General features: G+C 45.1%; 1 protein-coding gene across 1 annotated transcript in view; it reads left to right on the top strand.

Annotated features, from left to right (window-relative positions):
- Nucleotides 1-21524, top strand: part of LOC135391509 (uncharacterized) — an 85176-nt gene that overhangs the window by 21720 nt on the left and 41932 nt on the right. Inside the window, exons 7-9 of the mRNA XM_064621774.1 lie at nucleotides 8345-8527; nucleotides 8587-8688; nucleotides 12257-12397. Of these exons, the coding sequence (XP_064477844.1) occupies nucleotides 8345-8527; nucleotides 8587-8688; nucleotides 12257-12397 (426 nt within the window). The remainder of the gene's footprint in view (nucleotides 1-8344; nucleotides 8528-8586; nucleotides 8689-12256; nucleotides 12398-21524) is intronic.

Genomic DNA, 21524 nt, shown 5'->3' with positions numbered 1-21524 from the left:
GTCCTGTCAAGTGTGCCGTCGCACGTGGGGGGGTAGATAATTGACATAAAGAGGCGGGGAAACTAGACGTGTGAGGCTATAATAGTCCGGTTCTGCTGTATGTTATTTGTGTCTTCACCCGGTGAAGTGCAGGTTCTGCACGAAAGCTTGTGAATATTAAAGTTTTATTCCAAAGAATGCTTCATTCCCTGGACTTATTGTGTTCCCGCTATTACCAGACTGGACTGTGTGTTTTTTTCCTTCATCGCCCAAATAGTTTAGTGGATACAACTTTTTTTTTTTCTGTTGTTCCAACTGCATTTTTCTGCGTAGTACAGTCGAGCCCGTTAATAACAATATTGACGGGAATGCAAAAGCCGATCGTTAGTACCAGAGTTATCGTTATGTCCAACCTTTTGAAAAATCGCCGGTCGGGATCGCGTCAACAAAGTAGAACGACTCAAGTCTAACATCGCTGAACCTGCACGTTTGTTGAGAGCACAAAAGTGTTGACACAGCCTTGTGTTGAAAGCTTTTCCAAGAACAGCATAACTGCCGATATCACGTGAGGCTGCACACCTTTTGAGATTGATGATTTCGTCCATTGCTCATCATCCAGTACCGTAGTCGTTATCATTCTCACCATCAGTACTAGTTGGTACATTGTTCATTAGAACGTGCATCATATACATGTAATTCATTGGTGCGTTTTTGGGTGCCGCAACTATCTGCCAACTCAAATTCGATAAGGCACGGCACTTCGCACGAGGTTTTGTACCAGTACAAAATCCGTCGAGCATGTTTTTTTTTGTCTTTTTTTCAAAGTATTATTCCATGTTAGCGCTGTGACGCAACTTGTCGAGCACATGCAACTTCGAATCAAGCAATGTGCCTTTGCTCATCAAGACGAGTCCCAAAAGCACAGACATGATCGTCACACCCAGCAAACCAGAAGAAAACTTGAGGGCAAGAGAGTGGAGAGAGAGCAAGGTCCTCTACTTCTCGCGAGCACCTTCGAGGTCACATGCCTTGCAATGTGCGCATCTAGTCCTCGTCAGTCATTGTGCGAATCATTAATGCTCACAGACGTCAGGCTCTTGATAATTCCACATTAATTTGTTTTCTATGAAAAAAATGGAATTTGCTTCTCGATTTTCACACGCTTTACCGGCCACTAACAAAATTGACCTCTCCCTGTTTACAAACAAATGACGTCAGATGGTGCAACAGCGCCACCAACTTAGTAGACTGGAACTACTGCAGTCAACCTCCTTTATAGCAAACACCTTTTTAAGAGGGGATACCAGCTCCAAAGGCCCCATGTATTTTCTATGGAACACGTTTCGTCCTTAATCTCTGTTAATATTCGACGGATTTTCACCTGGTTTGTTTTGTATGATAGCTTGTCCAATGGTGCATTTGAGCTTCATTACAGATTTTTGATTTTCGCTCTTGACATTTTTCTAGGCGTTGCAAAAGCACGGGAAAAATTGAATGCAATTTTGAAGCGCTCTTGTTAAAAAGTAAAAAGAAAAATGAAAAATCCGTATTGTAACTCGGATGCAGAATTCTTTCCAGAGTATTTTGACACCATACTCATTGAAATCAGCTCAGCCGTTATCGAGATTAAGGGTAAAATGCAGATGTACCTAGAGCCGTGGGAGATGGTTCTGTCTTCCCCCTGCATGGTAGCGCCATGCCGCGGATTAGAAGGGAGAAGTACCACTCCGCGTGAGGAAGCCCCCGTATTCCAAAGCCATATCCTTCCTTCTCGTGGTGTGAGTCAGAAGGGATCAGAAGCCCATTGTAGGAGGCCACTTGGTGCCTTCAAAGCAGATTAACTGATGGCCAATGTCGATAATACCCGCCCTCGGTAGGCTTGCCAAGCGAAAACGGGTAGCAGCCTTTTGGTCGGGGACGTCTCCATCCACCAAGGAAACGAAAAGGAGCTCACATGTTATATTATCAATTTCGCTTTTGGTAGCGGAAAAGACAAAATAAAGCATAAAAGGTTATTTAGAGATTCCCGTAAAGATTTCAATAATCCGTGCGTTGTCAGGAATCAAAGGTGGAAGAGGGGCACTGTAGCGACATGAACGTTGTCAGGAATACTTGTTCAATAAAAACCGATAGATGTATGACATGTGGCACTGCCTCATAACAGAGATTCATGTCCATTTTTATCGAATGATTTCTTGTTATCTCTCGGCGGAAAGTTGTATGCGAATGTTTCACGAGTATTTATACGAATTAGAAGCGTATGTGTATGGCTCCAGATGAAAGTTTCGATGAAGGTTAAAGCATCAAGTTTAAGATCAAGGTAGAACGGCAACAGAAGGTGGTCTCGTGACAAATTTACAACTTTGTGACAAATGTCACGTCAGGAAAAGTGTCACATGACTCTATAAGAAAATGACTCTACGGGGAAGTTTTGGATTAAAGGCTTTCCTCCAGCACATTGGTTTGCCACCTTTGAAAAAATATTTGTGTTCATATTCAACTGAAGTAAATTTGATTTCTTGAATTGAACTTTGCCCAGTCAACCTTTTTCTAAAGCGTCGGCCGCGGCAGCCCACGTAGAGGCCAAGGAGGAGACACAAGAGGTCGCGTCGCGTGGCTCTCCTTTACACGCCGTTCTTTTACGCAAAGGTTATAACACAGAGGTGAACGCCACATTCCCAGAACACCAAAAGACTTTGACCTGTCTTGTTATCTCTTTTCTACAGTTTTGTGCATACGATCAGCCACGTTCTCAGAAGGCCGAAAATTCAGAAAACCGAACTATCAGAAGGCCGAAAAATGAGGAACCCAGGATACGAGAACTGTTATTCCAACATCTGCGATTAAAAATTAGCTGTACAATTTATGTAGGATAGACTTCTCGTGAATTAATACAGCAAATAAATTATTTCACCGAACTTCGCTTTGATAACCTGCTTTCGATCACTTAGGGGGAAAAAATGGAAACCCATGAACCACTGTGTTATGGTATGTGTTTGTTGTACACAATGGCAATAAGTATATATATATATATATACGTATAAATATATATATATATATATATAATAAAATATCAGCTATCCGATGACATTTCCCATTCTCATCCATTTTCAACAACGTCTTCAACCTAGGTCATTCCCAAAACCTTTTCCCTATCATCTCTAACTCAAAACCGCACCTAATTGTCCGGCCTTTCGATAAGTAGGGTGAATAGCCAAGTGAATGACCTGGGACGATTGACTTACCATTCTGGAAGAAATCATAGTATGTGCTCCTGAGTCAGGGGACAAGGGGTGTAGGAAAAAATGGTCCCGGAAAAAACGGTCCCGGAAGAAAGGGTCCCACTGGCAAAAGGCGGAAAAAATGGACCCGCAGGCATGGAATGGTTTTGCCATCGCTTGTGCACAAAAGCACATCTTTGGTGTGACAGATGATGCTCCTCAGACAGAGATAGTTATTATGTTTTGTGAATACGGTGTTTTATTTGCTCTTTTTTTTTTCTTGCTTTGAATTGCCTAGTTGTAGGACCTGACTACCCCGCTTGACTAAAATTCCTACCCCAAAGTCGGCAATAACTCGATCGGTAGCTGGCTTCGGGTAGTAGCTTCGGTTGGCGCTTACACTTGACGTCATTCTCTTTTCCAGCTTTGGCCGGAGTTCTTAGACTTAGGTCAGTGAACTTTTTGTCTGTGTAACCTACTCTAGCCTAAGCATGGTACTGGTGAAAAGCTTTCTGTCCTTCGGTTAGCGCTTACACTTGACGTTATTCTCTTTTCCGGCTTTGGCCGGAGTTCTTTATGTCTGTGTAATCTACACTATCCTAGGCGTGGTCAGGAGGAGGCCTCGAATAAAAGTATGCGGGTTATACCAGTGGGGTGGGGGGTATATGTTTACTGAAAAAAAAAATACTAATAATGATAACTACAAGGAAAGGTCAGCCAGGACACGGGAGTGACAATAAAAAACTTGTTTCAGCACTAGTTCATAGTCTGTTCATGCACGGTATGCACGAATGTACTAAGAGTATTCAGAAGAATGTGCGGGAGAAAGAAAATAACGGCTGGGTCCGGTACCATTTTTTCCTGTCTTACTATAGCAGTGTGACATGTAATTGCCCGCTGTTTTTGTTCTTGGATAAATCCAAGCGTATTTGTGCACTAATGTCATCTGTCCCGCACCGATCGAGTTACTGCCAACTTTGGGGTAGCAATTTTAATCAAGCGGGGCAGTCATGTGCTACTACTACGCAATTCACTATGCAATTTATAATTTGTCATGTATTGAATGTCTAAATAAAGCACTTATCTATCTAAAAATTCAAAGCAAAAAAAGAAAGACGAAAATAAAACACTGTGTTCACAAAATATAATACATATATCACTGTCACACCAAAGATGTGTGTTTAAGCGATGGCAAAGCTATGTCGCCTGCCATTTTTTCTGCCTTGTGCCAGCGGGACCCTTCTTTCCGGGACCCTCTTTTCCTGGACCATTTTGTCCGGGACCGTTTTTTCCGGATCCCGGGGACAAGGATGACATACAGGGTGTTCAAAGTTAAGCTTTCACGAGCGCTACGCAAACGCAGCGATGACAGGAAACCGGATGATAACTTTACGCTACTTGTGTAAGAAACAGGTGCTGCTAATTAATTATGTAGCACCTGTTTCTTACTCAAAGAACAGAAAAAGTAGCACCAGTTTTCTTTTGTTCGCCTATTTATAAAGTGCTAGTGAAAGCTTAATTTTTAACACCCTGTATAGTTCTTGAAACAGAACGGTACAGAAAGCTGCAGGCTAAGCAAAAAAAAAAAAGTAAATACAGACCTGGTCATAGAGATCCTATGCAGGTTTACCCTGTAGAGCAAGCAGTTCAGACCGTTGCTTGTTCAAATCACGTTCGGGACACAAATGCAGAGTTTGAGTTGGATACTGGAATATATCTACAAAAATGGGGACGTCTCAAACGTAGAGAAGCACTATCTCCTCTAAAGTTCATTTAGTGGCATTCCATTCACCCACCAGACACGTTCTTTTTGTAGTAAACATGTCGCAGATTATTGTTGCTGGTTGTTTTCTCTCTCTCTCTCTCTCTGGCCAGTCTGTTTCTGAGCACCAAATGCTATGCATTCCAATTGTTTGATTTCCAGTACAAAAGCTACAAAACTTTTTCATGATCTATGAAAGGAACAATCCCTTGTGTCCAATGCGTGCACCTTCCTTTCCATTTTCAGCCTTCTGATTTTCGGCCTTTTAGCTTTCGTCCTTCTGACAGGTCGGCGTTATGATTTTTCGGTCTTTTGGCTTTCGGTTTTTTGTTCGTTCGGCGCTATGATTTTTCGGCCTTCTGATAGTTCAGCGTTCGATCAAGTGTTTTTCGATTCGACCAAGTGGCGTTCGATCAAACGTCTTCAATGAAACAGCGTTTGACCGAATGGCATTCGACCAAATTGGCGGACCACACACTAGCCGTGTTAGCCACTACGTGCCGATTTCTGATTGTTGCTAAAATGTAGTTCCTGAAGGTGCCCTTTCATGTGGTACACGCTCGGAGACCATCGCATGCGAAATTCATAAGTTAATTTTTATTTAATTGGTGAGAGTATGCAAATAAACGTTACACGGCATATCTTGTAGCCGGTGCATCACTAATACCAACCCAAAAGAAATTATTTCGCCAGCATGAACCGTTTTCGAGTCATCCAGTCGGGAGATTTTAGTGAGGAGCACGCTGTAAGTCAAAAGCTGCAAGACGATACACAAGTCGAACAGAGTGTGAACCAAGGAAGAAACCACAGACACATTTGTCCCACAAAGCTGTATTCCATTCAAGAACCCCTCTTTTCTTAGGAGATTAGCCGTACATTCTTGTCGATCCGAACAAATGCAACAAGGTCACGCGTGTTATTGGAACTACATGCCCCAGCGGCGTATTGCGCACTTCCTGAACAACGGTACTGGTTACCGCACCCGACGCCTATAGCGCCATATGGTGGCTGTCTAGACCCCGGCGCCATCTCGTGCCGAGAGTCGGCGAAACGTCGCGGCTGGTATCCCCTCTTAACGGAAATACCACTACAGGAAATTTTTTTTCGGTGGCACTGGAGCCCTATACATACTATAATGGACATCCTTTTTAACGAAAATACCTTTACTGCAAATTTTTGTCGCTGTCCACTGAGTTTCGTTGTAAAGCAGTTTGACTGTATACAAAAAATCAATAAGTCACAAGAAAGCCACGTTTAAATGTGACTCCTCATATTGTAAGATTTTTATGTCACTCCTTACATATTATTAGTTGTATGGCATTGTTCTGCTGAATTCTACCAGTTGCCCTATCTTTTCGGTAGCCCTTTCGAAAGATGGCTACCGGGCTCTTCCATCTTCTGTAGCCTGAAAGGCGCGAGTTTCTCTCGGAGTGCACATGGTGTCTCTATACAAAGGAAGCACGAACTAAGTCGTAATAACAAACCACATTCTGCATAGGGTTACAACATTGACGTTCAGATGATGCAACTGTTGGGGTGAACTGTTGGGCCTTCTTTTCTTTCCGTGGTGGACTGGGAACGCGAATGAAGACATGAAAGCAACTAAAAATGTGACCTCATTTGTGTGTACCACTAATACAAAGAAGCCACCCGTGACCTTTGTGAATACGGCTTTGTGAAACGGCAGTGTTCTCCACCTGCGCTCTTTCGGTCTCGATATGTCTACCAGTGTCATCATTACGTCGCAGTGATGTTCTTTGGTAGAGGTCTATTCTGATTGCTATATGCAAGCAAACGCTCTCACGATGGTGGCTGTATTGGGGTGTTGTTTACATGTACTGACCACCATGTACACCACATGTACCATCATAGTATCAGAGTTATTGTTATATCAAAGATCATAATAAACAGAACATGATTAAGAACACGGAGGGGCAGGGACAAACACACACGGAGGCGTTCAACTAGCAACGGAATTTATTTGGACACAACACTAGTCTGGGAAGTCCCGGGCAACAAAGGCGACCTCCAGCGGTGACAGGTTGACTGACCTCTGACTCACGTTATTGGATGAACGATATATGAAGGTCGCTTTTACAATCTCGCATCCGAGCCTAGAATGGTGCCTGTGAAGAACAGTGGCGTTGTGGTAGAGAGGAGTGCATGTGGGGAGGGACGTAAGTGGTCTTTTAGCCTTCATGGCATGTCATCTGACTGAGATAGAATTTTTGCCCTGTGTTGGAGGAGCTGAACGTTTAGACATTGTGACGTTTGGACGATATATTGTTCTCTGCAAGATAGCGGGAGGGAGTATATGATGCCCCTTTTGCATGGAACAAATTTGTTTCGGTGATTGACTTGCCATCCCTCGATGGTTCTAGTTCTGTTTACCATGGGGATCATTCTGGCCAATTTAATCATGTTCTTAATCATGTTCTGTCCCAACCAACACGCTCTACACCTTCTCGTACACCTTCTCGCATAATAAACAGGCTCGACTGTATGTGATTTATGTACTCATGAAGCTGCTACTGTACTGGAGCCAGTGACCTTGTCAAGCTACAGACTGTGACTTTTTGTCATTGGTCTCTGTCACTTAGGGATGAAATAAATAAATAAATAGTAATAATAATAGACCAGCCAAGTGTCTTCTATGCAAGTACCCAGACGGTTGATTCAAAGTGACAGTGAAGCTAAGATGGAACAGATTTGCTTGTGGCAAACAGTTTACCACAATGTGTCACACACACCTCTGATACTAGCTTTATTTCAAGGGTGTCTTCCTTGTGTACAGTCCCAAATAGAGTTAGGTGCTGTAACAAGAAAACACATTTGAATTTCTTCTAGAGTTTGCCATCTACAGAAGTCTGTATGAAGTCAGCATCTTGTTGCACATGAACAAATGTGATGACTTGCAATATCAAATGTGCCATACAGCTTTCAATTTCATAGCTGCAGGTGTTATGATACAATGTAAGAGATTGTTAACCCCCAAAGTTATCAAATGGACAAGACTACTTAAAGTTGAGATACATTGGGATCATAATCAATAACATGGGGTCCGTGACATCAAGAAACAGTGAGATAACCAGCAATATTCCACATTGGCCAGTCTGTGGATTAGGTCCCAGATGAAAAAGGTCTGCAACCCCAAGTGGTTTATGACACCTTTTTCCACTTGAAGCCACTTTGAACCACTTTGTACGTAAGTAGTTTAAAGTGGAAATGGGTTCATAAACCACTTGGGATTGCAGATCTTTGCCCCCAAGGGTTGCTTACCTATGTAAATTATGCATAAATTTACTCAAGTGGCCATAGTCACTCATGTGGCATAAAATATCAACTCATCGCTGTCATTTTACTCAGGCTGACTTGTTGACAGGTTGAATCCTACACGAGGGCCCTGGAGAGTAACTCTTGAACAAGACATCTACGATGGCTTCATGCAGTACTGTGGGGACCGGCTACATCGTTGGAATGTTTGGAATGCTTATAACACCAGGGCTTCCTTTGTCAATCAGCAACTTAACAATAGTCTCCAAATAGAAGAGATACGATCCCTGAGGTTAGACGAACTATCAAAATGCCCAATGACAAAAAGAAGCGTTTGACCCCTTATTGCAGGAAGACCCAAGCTGATATCCTGGGGTACAAGAACTTTGCTGAACTGGCTATGGAGACAAAGATGGCTGGCACTGTTGGGAATGTGCAGGACACAATCAAAGTGTAAGCCTTCTCTTGTATGCTTTACTTTGACTTGTATCTAAGGGATCTGCTTAAAATGCCTCAAATTACACAATTTTTAAAAATGGATAGTAAGATATGAAAAAGCCATTGTAACATAATGAAGGGAAGAATCCATTAGAAATAACAGTACACAGGAAAAGCTATGCAATTTACAATGTCATGTGCATCAAATCTTGATTGTGAAGGGTATTACCAGACAGGAGTTCACCTCAATAGGCAACACGTTCCTCAAGGCACTGTATGACAGCCTCCATCACTATCTGAGCACAGAGCATCCAACATGTCCCAGAAAATGTTCCTCCTGTGCCTCTTACCCAGCATTTAATGTCATCTAGTGCTCGTGGGCCGCTGTAGAAGAATGTCACATTGGATAAATCTGGCAAAATGCAGGAATCTATTCACAATGCATGAAAAAGAGCTATAGATTTTGTTGTACTTTTGTGTGTTTGTTTGTTTGTTCTGCTTGACCTTTCTTAGGTCAGCTTATACTGCATTAGAAAGTGTTTGACTTCTCAGGTATCCACTTCTGAGAAAAGATTATTAGTGGACCATTGCAGGTCACGCCATTGCTTACATGACACTGCATCATCTGCATTGAACAATTTCAGTTAATGACGACTGTTAACACACATGCATCTAACCTTGCAGCAGTCTTTCCCATGTTAATTTACCGTGAATCATTTTGAGTGGCTGGATCTTGCATATTGCCGGAAGTTTTCCTTGTATTTGACATTCACCCTTGTACAGCATGAAGAGAGATATGTGTGGAGGAGAACAAGACACAAGCTGGAGAAAAGAACACAGGACAAGGCACCTTTCACAGATATGTTCTTCTCTCGATCCTGTGATCGATCCAATCCCAACAATCCACACTTGTACAGCATCTCCCCTCATGCAACAGTACATGCTTCTTGGAATAATTTTAATTTAATTTAAAGCAGAGTGCACTCACTTTCCATGGCATTTTTACATGGCTCTGTGGTCTTGAAACAAGTCTTGAGACTTTTTTTTTGTTTGGTTGTCTGGCCAGGTGCTAAATCGTCATCTCAAAATAACTCTACTGTTTTGGAACATCATTTCTTATTTGCTTTCACATATGCTTTCTTTTGGTGAAGATACACATTTTCAGCACAGCAGTGGTATTGTTCTTTGCTACTAAAGGCTTCTATTGCTCAGTATTTAAGTTTATATTTCTTTTCTCCTCGTAAGTAATGTTAACAGTCAATCAGTAATGTCAACAGTAATCAGTCAACGAGGTCAAGCAGAACCAGCAATCAAATGGAAACAAACTACCAAACATCAGTAACCACATTCACAATGTAGAGCAAAAAACATGGTCAATAGATGCATTCCAGAAGGAGCTGCACACGCTGCGAGCGATGACAGCCAGTATAAAACGTGATAACATGGCCCTTCAAGCACACTTAAATAAGTATGAGGATCAGTCTGGGGGAGATCCTTGTCCTTGGTCCACTTGGTCCAGAGAGTCCTTGGTCCACTCCTCTTCCTAATCTAGAGGGTTAGTCTAGCAAACGTTACACATTTTGATCGCATCTTAAAAATAGAAGACTGGGTTTGTCCAGCACCAAACTTTGCAGACTGGTAGCCATTGGTCTGAAGTTTTGTTGGAATTTTTTGTGAGCATTATGGTCCCGTAGAAGAAAAATAAAAAACAAGCAAAATCTCACTCTGTGCATTTTCTATGGCCTATCTCACTCGAAAGCCGCCATTTTCTGCTGTGTGCGCTTCACTTTCATTTCACCACACACGGGTGGCACCAGCATACAGAACAAGAGGGTTGGTGCATAACGTCAGAATCGGCATGTCACATTGTTGTAGGCAGCGCTACCTGTGTGAAGTGATGTGAACGTGAAGCAGACACAAGAAAAAATGGCGGTGTTTGTGTGGGATAGGCCATTGAAAATGCATGGGGCGAGATTTTGCTTTATTTTTTATTTTCTTTCTACATGACCGTAGTGCTTACAAAAAATTCGAATGAAACTTCAGATAAATGGCTATCAGTCTGCAAAGTTTGGGATGGGCCAAATCTAGTCTTCTATTTTTACAGTGCGGTCGAAATGTGTAACATTTGCTAGAATAACCCTGTATATTAATGACATTGCTAAATCTATTTCTTCATCTATATGTTTATTTGCCGATGACTTTGTGACTTATCGTGGAATTAAGGACGCCTCTGACTTGACTAAACTTCAGTCGCATTTATCTCTAATCTCCTCCTGGTGTAAAGAGTGGGACATGGAACTAAACCTAAACAAGTATGCACATGCAAGTGTCTCATCGACACAGCACTAACTGCTCCTATTTCATAAGTAACATCCAACTGGAACCTGTAACCACATACAAGTATTTAGGCGTACTACTAAATTGTGATCTTTCCTGGAAGGCACATGTTGAATACAGTATTAACAATGGAAATTGCACACTTGGGTATATCGGGCGGAACTTCTATATGGCCCCTACCGACTTAAAACTCACACTTTTCAAAACATTAGTTCGGCAGAAATTGGAGTACGCCTCTGCAGTCTGGGACCCCCAGAACTCTACACTAATTGATCAGCTGTGGGGCATTCACATCCGTGTTGCCCGCTGTTTTCTATGTAACTTTCATTGCACAGCAAGTATCTCTTCCATGAAAAATACATTTATCATGCACAGGCTTTTTGGAACAATAAGTGCTCATGAATGATCATCTCCACACTGCCAACGCTAATATTATGCTGGGCTGCAATGTCCCAAACTGTTACATACTTTCCGGTTCTGGAGCATGGCTTGCTCAACACCTGCGATGTTCACTGGCGTGACTGCCGTCGGACGAACATGTCCACGTGGTTCATTTGTCTCTATATCCCGTCCTTTGCCAAACTCTCTGCACCGTTCGTACACTCCTCCCCTTGACATCGTTTGTTCCCTGTACTGTGCCTGTAATCTCTGCAAAATCTCAGCTGTTTTGATGTTCTCCTTCACAAAGAACTTGATTATGCATCACTGTTCCACAGCTACAGACACACCGCTTGCCACCATGATAGCTGCTGCTGCCGCACGTGCCGCTGACCAAGGAACGATTGCGCTTTATCCTCCGAAAGTTTTATTTATTTGCATTTAGTACTCTAGCAAAAGTCTCAATCTTGAACGACCGTGGTATTTCGGGCATCACGAGACCGTGATCGTGCCATGACACATCTCCTATGCAGCTAGTATGCGCTGCCATGCATCAAGCCCTCATTCAGAGGAGCTCCCTTTAGTACGAACTCCACTTTATTCGCACAAATCTTCTATCCCCCTTGAGTTCGAAAAAATGGGATCACTACCAAACTGCAGTAACCGTGGCTAGCAGATTCTTTAAAATTCAGTCTTATAAGTAACCATATGTGATATCAACACCTTCGAAATGCTACGAGAAAAACAAGATTGCCTTTCTGCAATAATAAGGTGGGAGACATCCCTTATTGAGGTGAAAGTGACACACTGTTGGAACGTGCATTTTATGTGCTTTCCGTCAGCTGATTATTGGTTCATTGTTTAACAGCCTCTCTCAGAGTACAAAGTCAGCTGCTGAACAAGAAGTGCAAGCACTTCAGGAATTCTGTGAGGAACGTGGCTTCAAGGATAAGCTAGAACTGTGGGACATGCCATACTGGAGGCGTAAACAGCGCCAGGCATTGTACAGGTTTGTGAAACATTTGGTACTATTGTTACAGATGGTAGATTTGGTGTGGACTGCTTGATATACTTCACATTTTATATTCGTGGCATATAATTAGGGTTCTGAATTTTCTGCATTTATATGTTTTATCAAATTCGGAAATTTTCGGCCTTTTAAAATGATTTTGCCAAAAATAGGTGCCGAAAAATTAGCAGCTATAATCACCATGCAGAGCTATCCTGGAAGGAGCTATTTCCCTAAAAACCGCGTGATGAAATGAAACATACATACTTGCATATGAAATTGTCAACCCCTGCTACAGACAATACTTCAAAGTCAGGACATACAGTCGACCCCCGTTTATCCGGACTTCATTTATCCGGATCCCGCGGTATCCGGACAAAAAGCACGGGAACGGATTTTCCTCCATGTATTTTGTTCTCGTTTATCCGGACTTCAGCTTCCGGACTCGGACAAGAGTTCCAGGGAACGAAAGTCGAAAATTCTTGTAATCCAGCTTCAGATATCCGGACTACCTTGAGTAAGGAGACGCTGACCCCGCTTCGTCACCCTTTTCGCTGTGTTAGGGTTATTCCCGTCACACGTCAGGGACCTACATTCCTCCGTAGGGGAGACAACCGTGCACGATGACCCCCTTTTCTATTTGTGTGCGTCACGTTGACCAGTCGAGTCATTTGGAAATATCTCGAGCAACTGTCCGGTTTTAGAGGGGAAAACTCCAACCCGAGGGCCTGCTGCTTATGGCCCGTTGGCCGATGAAGACATTCCCCTAGCTGAGCTGCGATCCCTGACGCAGAGGCTCACTGCGACTGCCGTAGATGATGCTGCGGTTTCTGACTACGTTGACGTTGATAAGGATGATGACGCGTGTGCAGCTATGACTGATGACGGTGTGATTGCTGCTGTTGCCTCCGATGATGTGCAGCAAGACGGTGCCGATGACGCCAGTGAGAAACAAGGCTCCGACATTGACACTTTGCGTCCGCACTGACATTCTTCGAGCAGCGCAACAGCGTGGCTCAACTCTATGCAATTAGCAAAAGTTTGCAGTAAATCGAGTGCCTACACTACTATGTAACATCTGTCATTGACAAGATTTCTGTGTTTTAATTAAACCTTGCTCTGTAGGACGTTTCTATTCGGTCGTTTCATTTATCCGGATGCCCCGGTATCCGGACGATTTCGCCGGGAACGGCACCGTCCGGATAAACGAGGGTCGACTGTACTTTATGTATTCATCAGGAGTGTGGTTCACTGGAGGGCTGCTAGGATACGATGCTTATGTGAAAAAAGCCCATTCGAACATATGAACGTGCGCACCAGTTTATTCGAAAAAGTGTGCACAAACGCAACCAGCAGAACAATGTCGCTTACTCGTCATTGGCAAAACAAGAAAAGCCTCACGGTTTTGAGAGGATCTAGACTTCCTGTTGGATACATAGCCAAGAAAAAGGCAGCAGTTTGATATTTTCTCGAATTGGGTTGGGGACGTTTGCGTTCAAGGAGTTCGCGATTGGGTTGGGCTCAACATCGCAAACGAATTTCGGCGAATCCTAGCTAAAGGAGCGAACGCAAGCACGTATAAGATAACGAGAGGATAGAGAGGTAGCAAGCGAGCTGGTGGTATAGATCCATAACTTAAAAACCCGAGACTAGGGGACAAAAAACGTGTTTGAGACCTTGTCTGTGTTTGTCGTTTTTTGTCCCCTAGTCTCGGGTTTTTAAGTTATGGACCTATAAGATTATTTACTATCCAGAGCTGTTTTGATGCTTGCCTGTAAATGAATATTCTGGAAAGAACAGCCTCTTATATTTCTGCCATTGCATGACCGCGAACGTGCGGCAAGGCTTGGCGACCCATGACACGTCTCCGACATAGCTAGCATGTGCTACCAGCGGATCAGGCCCTCATTTGGTACTTTACTTAGAACTCCACTTTATTCGATCAAATCTTCAGTCCCCTTCGAGTTTGAGTAAACGGATTGCCCACAGTCGAGCCTGTTTTAACAATATTGTCAGGAATGCAAAATTTGATTGTTATATCAGAGTTATCGGGATCACATCAACAAACTAGAACTTGACATGTAGTACGCCACTGAACGTTTGTTGAGAACATGAAAAGCTCTAAATTGTCGCAACTTTGTGTCAAAAGCTTTTCGTAGGACAACATAACCGCCCATACCAAATCAACCTACGGTTCCACACCTTTTGAAACCGGTGTTGTCCATTGCTCATCATCCAATGCCGTAATCATCATCAATTTCACTATCGGAACTACATTGGCCATTAGAATGAGCTTCATCCACTGGTAATTTGTCGACGCATGTTTGGGTGGCGACACACAACTGTTTGCAAACTCGAATTTTGGAAGGCACGGTGCTTCACAATGAGATTTTACGCCGGTACAAAATCAGCCTAGCATGTGCAACTTCGAGTCAAGCCATGTGACTTTCCTCATCAAGACACATCCCGGAACCGCAGACGCCATCGTAGCAGGCAGCAAAGGAAAAGAAAACTTGAGGGCGAGAGAACGATGTGGAGAGGGAACAACTTCCTCTACTTCTCGAAAGTATCTAATCCCCGTCAGTTATGCACAGATAAACGCACCGCATTCTCACTTTAATGCTCATGGATGCTAAGACGCTTGGAAATGTCATCTGAATTTGTTTCCAATGAAAAAATGGTATCTTGCTAATCGATTTTCACATGTTTTACCGGCTGCTGAGAGAATTCTGATTGCTATAGGTGAACAAACGCTTTCACAACGATCGTAAAAATGGTCTTTACATTTACCTCAATGGGTGAGTTGACGGGAACCAGCAATTTGATCACAATATCGGAGTTATCATTATATCGAATATCGTAATAAATTAGCTCGACTGTACCCAAAATCAGATGTCGGGTGGAGCCGTTCTGCAACAACTAGAGGTGTGCGACAGGGTTCACCCCCATGGTGGGCGGCAGTGGACTTAGCGCCCACCACTCCGTCTGATCGCCCATCCCTGTTGCCGACCCGCCTACCAGTCCTTTCTGTCGTGTTTCCCACCACACGTCGGTTATACTGACATTGCGGGTGATATCACGCTCTTGGCGCGTGCCCACACGGCGACAGGTGAAGGGAGAGAGGGGCCCTCCCCCACACGTCTCTCGATTTTTGCTGTCGTCTTCCCTCGTTGTTCGAATGCAAATAACGCCGACTGCAAGATGACCCCCTAAAAATGATCGCAAAAATAGCGGGAAAAAAGACAATTGCCACCTAACATACTTCACCGAAGGTTTTCCTCGTGCTGGAACAGTCAAAGATTTATTTCCGTTGTGCAAGCCATCTTTGTACATTTGCACCGAAAACTCCGAAACACTGCCCAACTTGAACGTTGTTGTTTAAGGAAGCAGGAGACGTCCGTAAGGATCGGTAGCAAAGCTGTTTAATGCCAGTAATGGCGGAAAAGAAGGTTGAGGGAGGAAGCTCACGAGCTCCCGTGTTCCCGCAATCCTGTCGTCTTTCTTAACACTCCCCGGCACGGAAGTACAGGTCTAATCAGCTTCCAATTTGTAGAGAAGTTGTACTGGCCGGTTTACGGTTTTCCCTCCTGGCAAGTTGATAGTACAGGATCTGACCCTTCCATCTGGGCTCTGTGTTACATGACTCACACGCCCTAGAAACCACGATGTTCGCGGTCTTGACTCTGCAGCAATGAGTACTAAGTCCCCAACGGCGACGCTGTGTGATGGTACGGGCATGCAGATGTTGGCTGATCTCAGGAGGAGGATGAACGTTTTTACCCTCTTCTTCCACAATTGATGAGTCAATTCTTCCCAATAAATCCGCCGTTGTCGCAACTGTAGCGCCGTCGATGTTGTTCCGGTCTCGAGTTCGCGCCACGGCAGCGCGGTGAGCCTTTGCCCAATCAGAAAGTCTCACGACAAAAAGGTCGTCTGGATCTTCAGGCAGATATTTCAGAGGCCGAGAATTCATCACCGCCTCCTCATCACCGCCTCCTCTGTGAGAACAGTAGTGAGTTCTTCGTAGTGGGGGGCACTTCGACCCAGGACTGTACGCAGGCAGGCTTTGGTACTGCGAATCAGGCGTTCCCAAAACCCACCCCACCCCTCGCTCCACTATGAACTTCCAGGTGACCCGTCGTGCGGTCAAGAATCCGTTTACCTGAGCGTTTTGTGACAACCCGGCAAGAGTGAGGTTGCGACTGGCTCGCTTGAATGTCCGAAAATTGTCCGAATATGTAGTTGCGGGTAACCCCGTCTTGATACGAACCTTCTAAGAGCCATTAGGAAATCCTCGGCAGACATAGACCTCGTCAGCTGTAGGTGAACAGCCCTAGTAACGGCACAGGTAAAAATCAGGACATAGCACTTCATTTCCCCGCCTTTCGAACACTTGTAGCACAGTGGACCCGCAAAATCGGTGCCTGTCACTTCGAAGGGTGCGGACTGTGACAAGCGGTCTCGTGGTAGCGGGGCGGTAGCTTCTGTGCACGCCTGAACCTTTGCTCGTCGGCGAGTGCAGCATCCATGGAGCATCGTCTTCACAACCTGATGACCACGGAGGACCCAGTACTCTTCACAAAGCGCTGCGCGTGTCTCCTGAACTCCAGCGCGCAGAAGCCTGACATGCGCCCGAAAAACGAAAAGAGCCGTGAACGGGTGGTCCGCAGGAATGACGATGGGATGCTTCTGGGTCTCTCCACAATTGCTGTACTGAAGGCGGCCCATCAAATGGAGAACACCATCGTCATCATAGAAGACAGACACATTTTGTAAGGACTTGTGCGCCGCGGGATGAGAACCGAAGATTTGACCTTGTGCCGCTGCGATCCAGTATGTTTCCACTGCAATGAACTCGGCGGCCGTCAAAGGTCCTCAGAGATTGCGTGGTCTGTAGGAACCTCATAAGGCTGGTAGCGATGATGGCAACCATTAGGTCGAGTCTCGGTAAGGAGACCATTTTTACTGGCGCCACCCGAGGCTTTGCCAAAAGAAGACCCGCACTGTAATGTCCGTCCCCATCAAGCGTCACCAGGTATGCGCCCGCACCGTATGCTCGCGGACTTGTGTCGCACCTCCAACATCTTCCCGTTATGGTGACGAGACGTCGTGAAAACGAGACGTGAGACAATAAAGGCACCTGGTGGCACCAAGACGACCACACTTTCATCAGGTTGTTACGTCCACCGCTTTAATTCCCAGTCACGGGCACACAACGTACAGTAATAAGCACACTCACACCAAACCTACATGGGCTTCGACCCCCCAACGTCCGAACGGTCCAGTCCCCACGCTCCAAGCCTCCTACGTGCTCCCCCTCTCCCAGTCCCAACTGCACACACTTCCTTCAAGCATCAAAGCCGGTTATGTGAACTGTCATGTAAGACCATTTATCCCTAATCCTCGCCGTTGTTTCAAGTGCCAGCGTTTTGGCCACACTTCTCAAGTGTGTCGAGGACACCTGGTGTGTCCCAAATGTGCAGGAAAAGAACACGCTCCTGAGTCATGCATTAATGACTTCCATTGCGCGAACTGTGACGGTGGCCACCCAGTATATTCTCGGGCCTGTCCACGTTGGAAAGAGGAAAAACAGATACTGAAAATCAAGACAGAACAGAACATATCTTACAAAGCAGCAAGAGCACAGCTCGACTTTCACAAAAAAGGTAGCTTTTCCGACGTGGTGCGCAGGGGAGTGGCACCACTGAGGAAGTCTGTGGAGACGCAGACCTGTTTTCCGGGTCCTGAGCCTCCACTCGACACTCCCCAACAGAAAGCTGGAGACACTCAGGTGTCCCCTGCTATAACGGAGGCCAGCCGTCCAACTGGCCACAAAGAAGCCGCCACGGCCTGCTCAAAGGTCGATGGCGTACAGTCGATTTGGGACGGGAGCGTAAAAGCCACCTCCCAAAAGGACTTGCAAAGCATGGAGGTAGATGATGACGACAGAATGTCACAAAAGTCATCATCAAGCCTCCCTGATATACAAGGTAAAGAAAAAAGGGAAAAAGGCAGAGGAAGAGGTTCAAAGACAGGCGAATCGCAGAAGCAACCCCTGCGAAGGGTCCAACCTCCCTAAATGGAACAAGTTTCTCTTAGTCGGCGTAACCAAGTGCTGCGCTCCCTTCTCCTTCTCCTTGGAGTAGCCACTATTATGAGCCACTTCCTCCAGTGGAATTGCCGCGGCTTGTTTTCAAACCTGGATGATGTTCATGATCTTTTCGACACATACAATGCAGCATGCATTTGTCTCCAGGAAACTTACTTGAATAAAAGCGCCCCAACTCCTTTACGCAGACACAACATATTTCGAAAGGATCGAAATGACACAAATCGCGCATCCGGTGGTGTGGCGATTGTCACACGAGCATCCATTCCAGCCAAGGCAGTTAATCTTGCTACAGATTTGGAGGCTGTCGCGGTGCAGGTGTGCCTCGACAGAATAGTCACCATTTGCTCCATTTATCTGCCGCCAACAGCAAGCATTACAGAAAAGGACATACAAGATTTATGCAGCCAACTACCAACCCCTTTCATTCTCTTAGGGGATTTTAACGCGCACAATCCCCTCTGGGGTAGTACAAGGACTGATTGTCGGGGCAAGATGTTAGCGAAATTTTTGCTCTCATCATCCATCTGTCTTTTGAATACAGGGGCACCTACATATGTATATTCCGCTACACAGTCCTTCTCAGCATTAGATCTATCCCTGTGTAGCCCATCTCTTTTCGGGGTTCTAGAGTGGTCAGTAAAAGAGAATCCATTTGGAAGTGATCACTTTCCAGTGGTATTGAAATATCTGCCTCAAGTAGATATCTTGACAACGTGTCCCCCTAGGTGGAAACTGGAGCAAGCCGACTGGAACACTTTTTCTGAAACATGCGACCTGTCTTTAATCCCTGTTGATAGGATGACAACTCACGAAGCAAACCATGTCATTACCAATGTCATCCTTGACGCAGCAACACAATGTATCCCCGTAACTTCCGGTCGTTTGCCAAAGCGACCGAAACCTTGGTGGAACAAGGAGTGTGAGGAAACACGAAAAGCCCAAAATCGTGCGTGGGGTAGATTTCGAAGATACCCCACGAGCGAAAACCTCCTTCTCTTTAAAATGGCGAGAGCCAAGGCCAGGTGGACGCGTAAGCAAGCAAAGCGGTCCTCTTGGCGCAGTTTTGTGTCTTCCCTATCTTCCAACACACCTTCTAAACTTATTTGGGATCGACTTCATAAGATCAGAGGTGTAAACATGAGCCGTGCTACCCCTCTTTTAGTAGTTAATGGTCAGCCATGTCAAGGCTTACAGGAACAAGCCGATGCTCTCGGTAAGCATTTTGAAAGCGTTTCTTCTTCGTCTAACTACACCAATGAGTTCCTTAAAGTTAAGCATAGTGCAGAGAAGAAGAAAATTTCAATGCATTGTGGAGACAGTCTGATGTATAATCAGCCTTTCACCAAAGTAGAACTTAAAGGAGCATTAAAGTGATATCTAACATGGCCCAAAACTGCTGTCATCTTGTAAAGCAGTATGTGAAAAGCATTCCCACAAAATATTTCTGTCCAAAGTTTTATCACCACGGTGCAATTAATTTGGAAAATCGCTGCCGCGGTGACAGGCCGGAGCGCTCCAACAGCAGACCACACCCACTCTAGTGTGACGTTCGTGGTAGAGAGCCCCTCATTCGTTCGTAGGAAAAACCGTCTGCTACGAACATTGCTAGCTGCTTCTTGTTGACTTCTATTATTTATATGATTTATATCACGTTTTCTTTAAAAGAAGAAGCATATATGCAGCCTGAGAAAATAAGTTTACGATCGCAAGAGTAATATATCCGTGGCTTCTGTGCAATCTCAGAATTCACAGCAGCAGAAAGCTATTGCGAAGCGGTATTGTGGAAGCGGTATTGTGGCGCCACCTGTTAGCCACTGAACCAACTGCGCGGTGAAAACTGTCGGACAGGCTGCACACTGTCGAGAAGCACGGGGTTTTTGCTGTACAAACGCAGTTAATTTCGGGCTGCACCACTCGTTCTTCCCGTGGTGCCTGCAGTCCCAAAAAAATCGTGGTTGTGTCGTTGACAGCCTTCAAACCCTCCGTTTCGGACATCACGAAGCCGGAGAACGCATGGCGTCTCCCAAGCGGTAGCAGACGCTCTGGCCTGGGCGATGTTGCTCACCTCGATCATGTGATCCCAAGTCCAATGAGGAGCGTCCTCACCACTTGCGTCACATAGTGACGTGTGTGGTGGCGCTCATCACGTGCCTATCGTGAAGGCGAAGGAGGGTGTTTCGCGCGCGGGAGGTTCGGGGAGCTATTGCAGGCGTCCCAATTTAGCTGCGGCTGCTCTAATTGTGGGAAAACTGTTTTCGGCCGCCTAACATTCCATACTGACCAAAAACAGAAAAAAAGTTGTGGGCCTCTAGACTGCTCCTTTAATCGTTCCCTACAGCACACAAAGGCAACTTCACCAGGCCCAGACAGGGTGATGTATGCTATGCTGAGCCATTTGTCTGAGGCGTCCAAAGATGTTTTACTCAAACTTTTTAACCATGTTTGGGTCCAGTGCATATTACCCTCAGCATGGAGAATTTCTACTGTAATTCCTTTGTTAAAACCAGGAAAGAAACCTTCAAGCCCGGCCAGTTATCGACCCATCGCTCTCACCAGCTGCATCGGCAAAACGTTTGAGCGTATGGTCAATGCTCGGCTGGTCCATTTCCTAGAGGAGAACAAATGTCTTTCTCAACTGCAGTGTGGTTTTCGCGCGGGTTGTTCCACAACTGACCACCTCGTACGAGCAGAAACAATGATCCGTGAAGCCTTCGTCCGTAGACAGCACTGCCTGTCGGTGTTCTTCGATCTTGAAAAGGCGTATGACACCGCTTGGCGGTATGGTATCCTACAAGACATGTACTCGTTTGGGATTAGGGGACGCCTTCTTAGGTGTATAACAAACTTCCTCCAAAACAGGACATTTCAAGTACGGCTTGGAAAAACACTATCCCGTCCCTTCATCCAAGAGAACGGGGTGCCGCAGGGATGCGTCCTTAGTGTCACCCTGTTCCTCGTGAAAATCAATTCAGTAACTAGCATAATCCCACCCACCATGTCTTATTCATTGTACGT

This window comes from Ornithodoros turicata, chromosome 4 (assembly GCF_037126465.1).
Source record: "Ornithodoros turicata isolate Travis chromosome 4, ASM3712646v1, whole genome shotgun sequence".
NCBI classification, from domain to species: Eukaryota; Metazoa; Arthropoda; class Arachnida; order Ixodida; family Argasidae; genus Ornithodoros; species Ornithodoros turicata.
The sequence above is the reverse complement of the archived record's forward strand: the minus strand, read 5'-3'. Positions and strand labels throughout refer to the sequence as shown.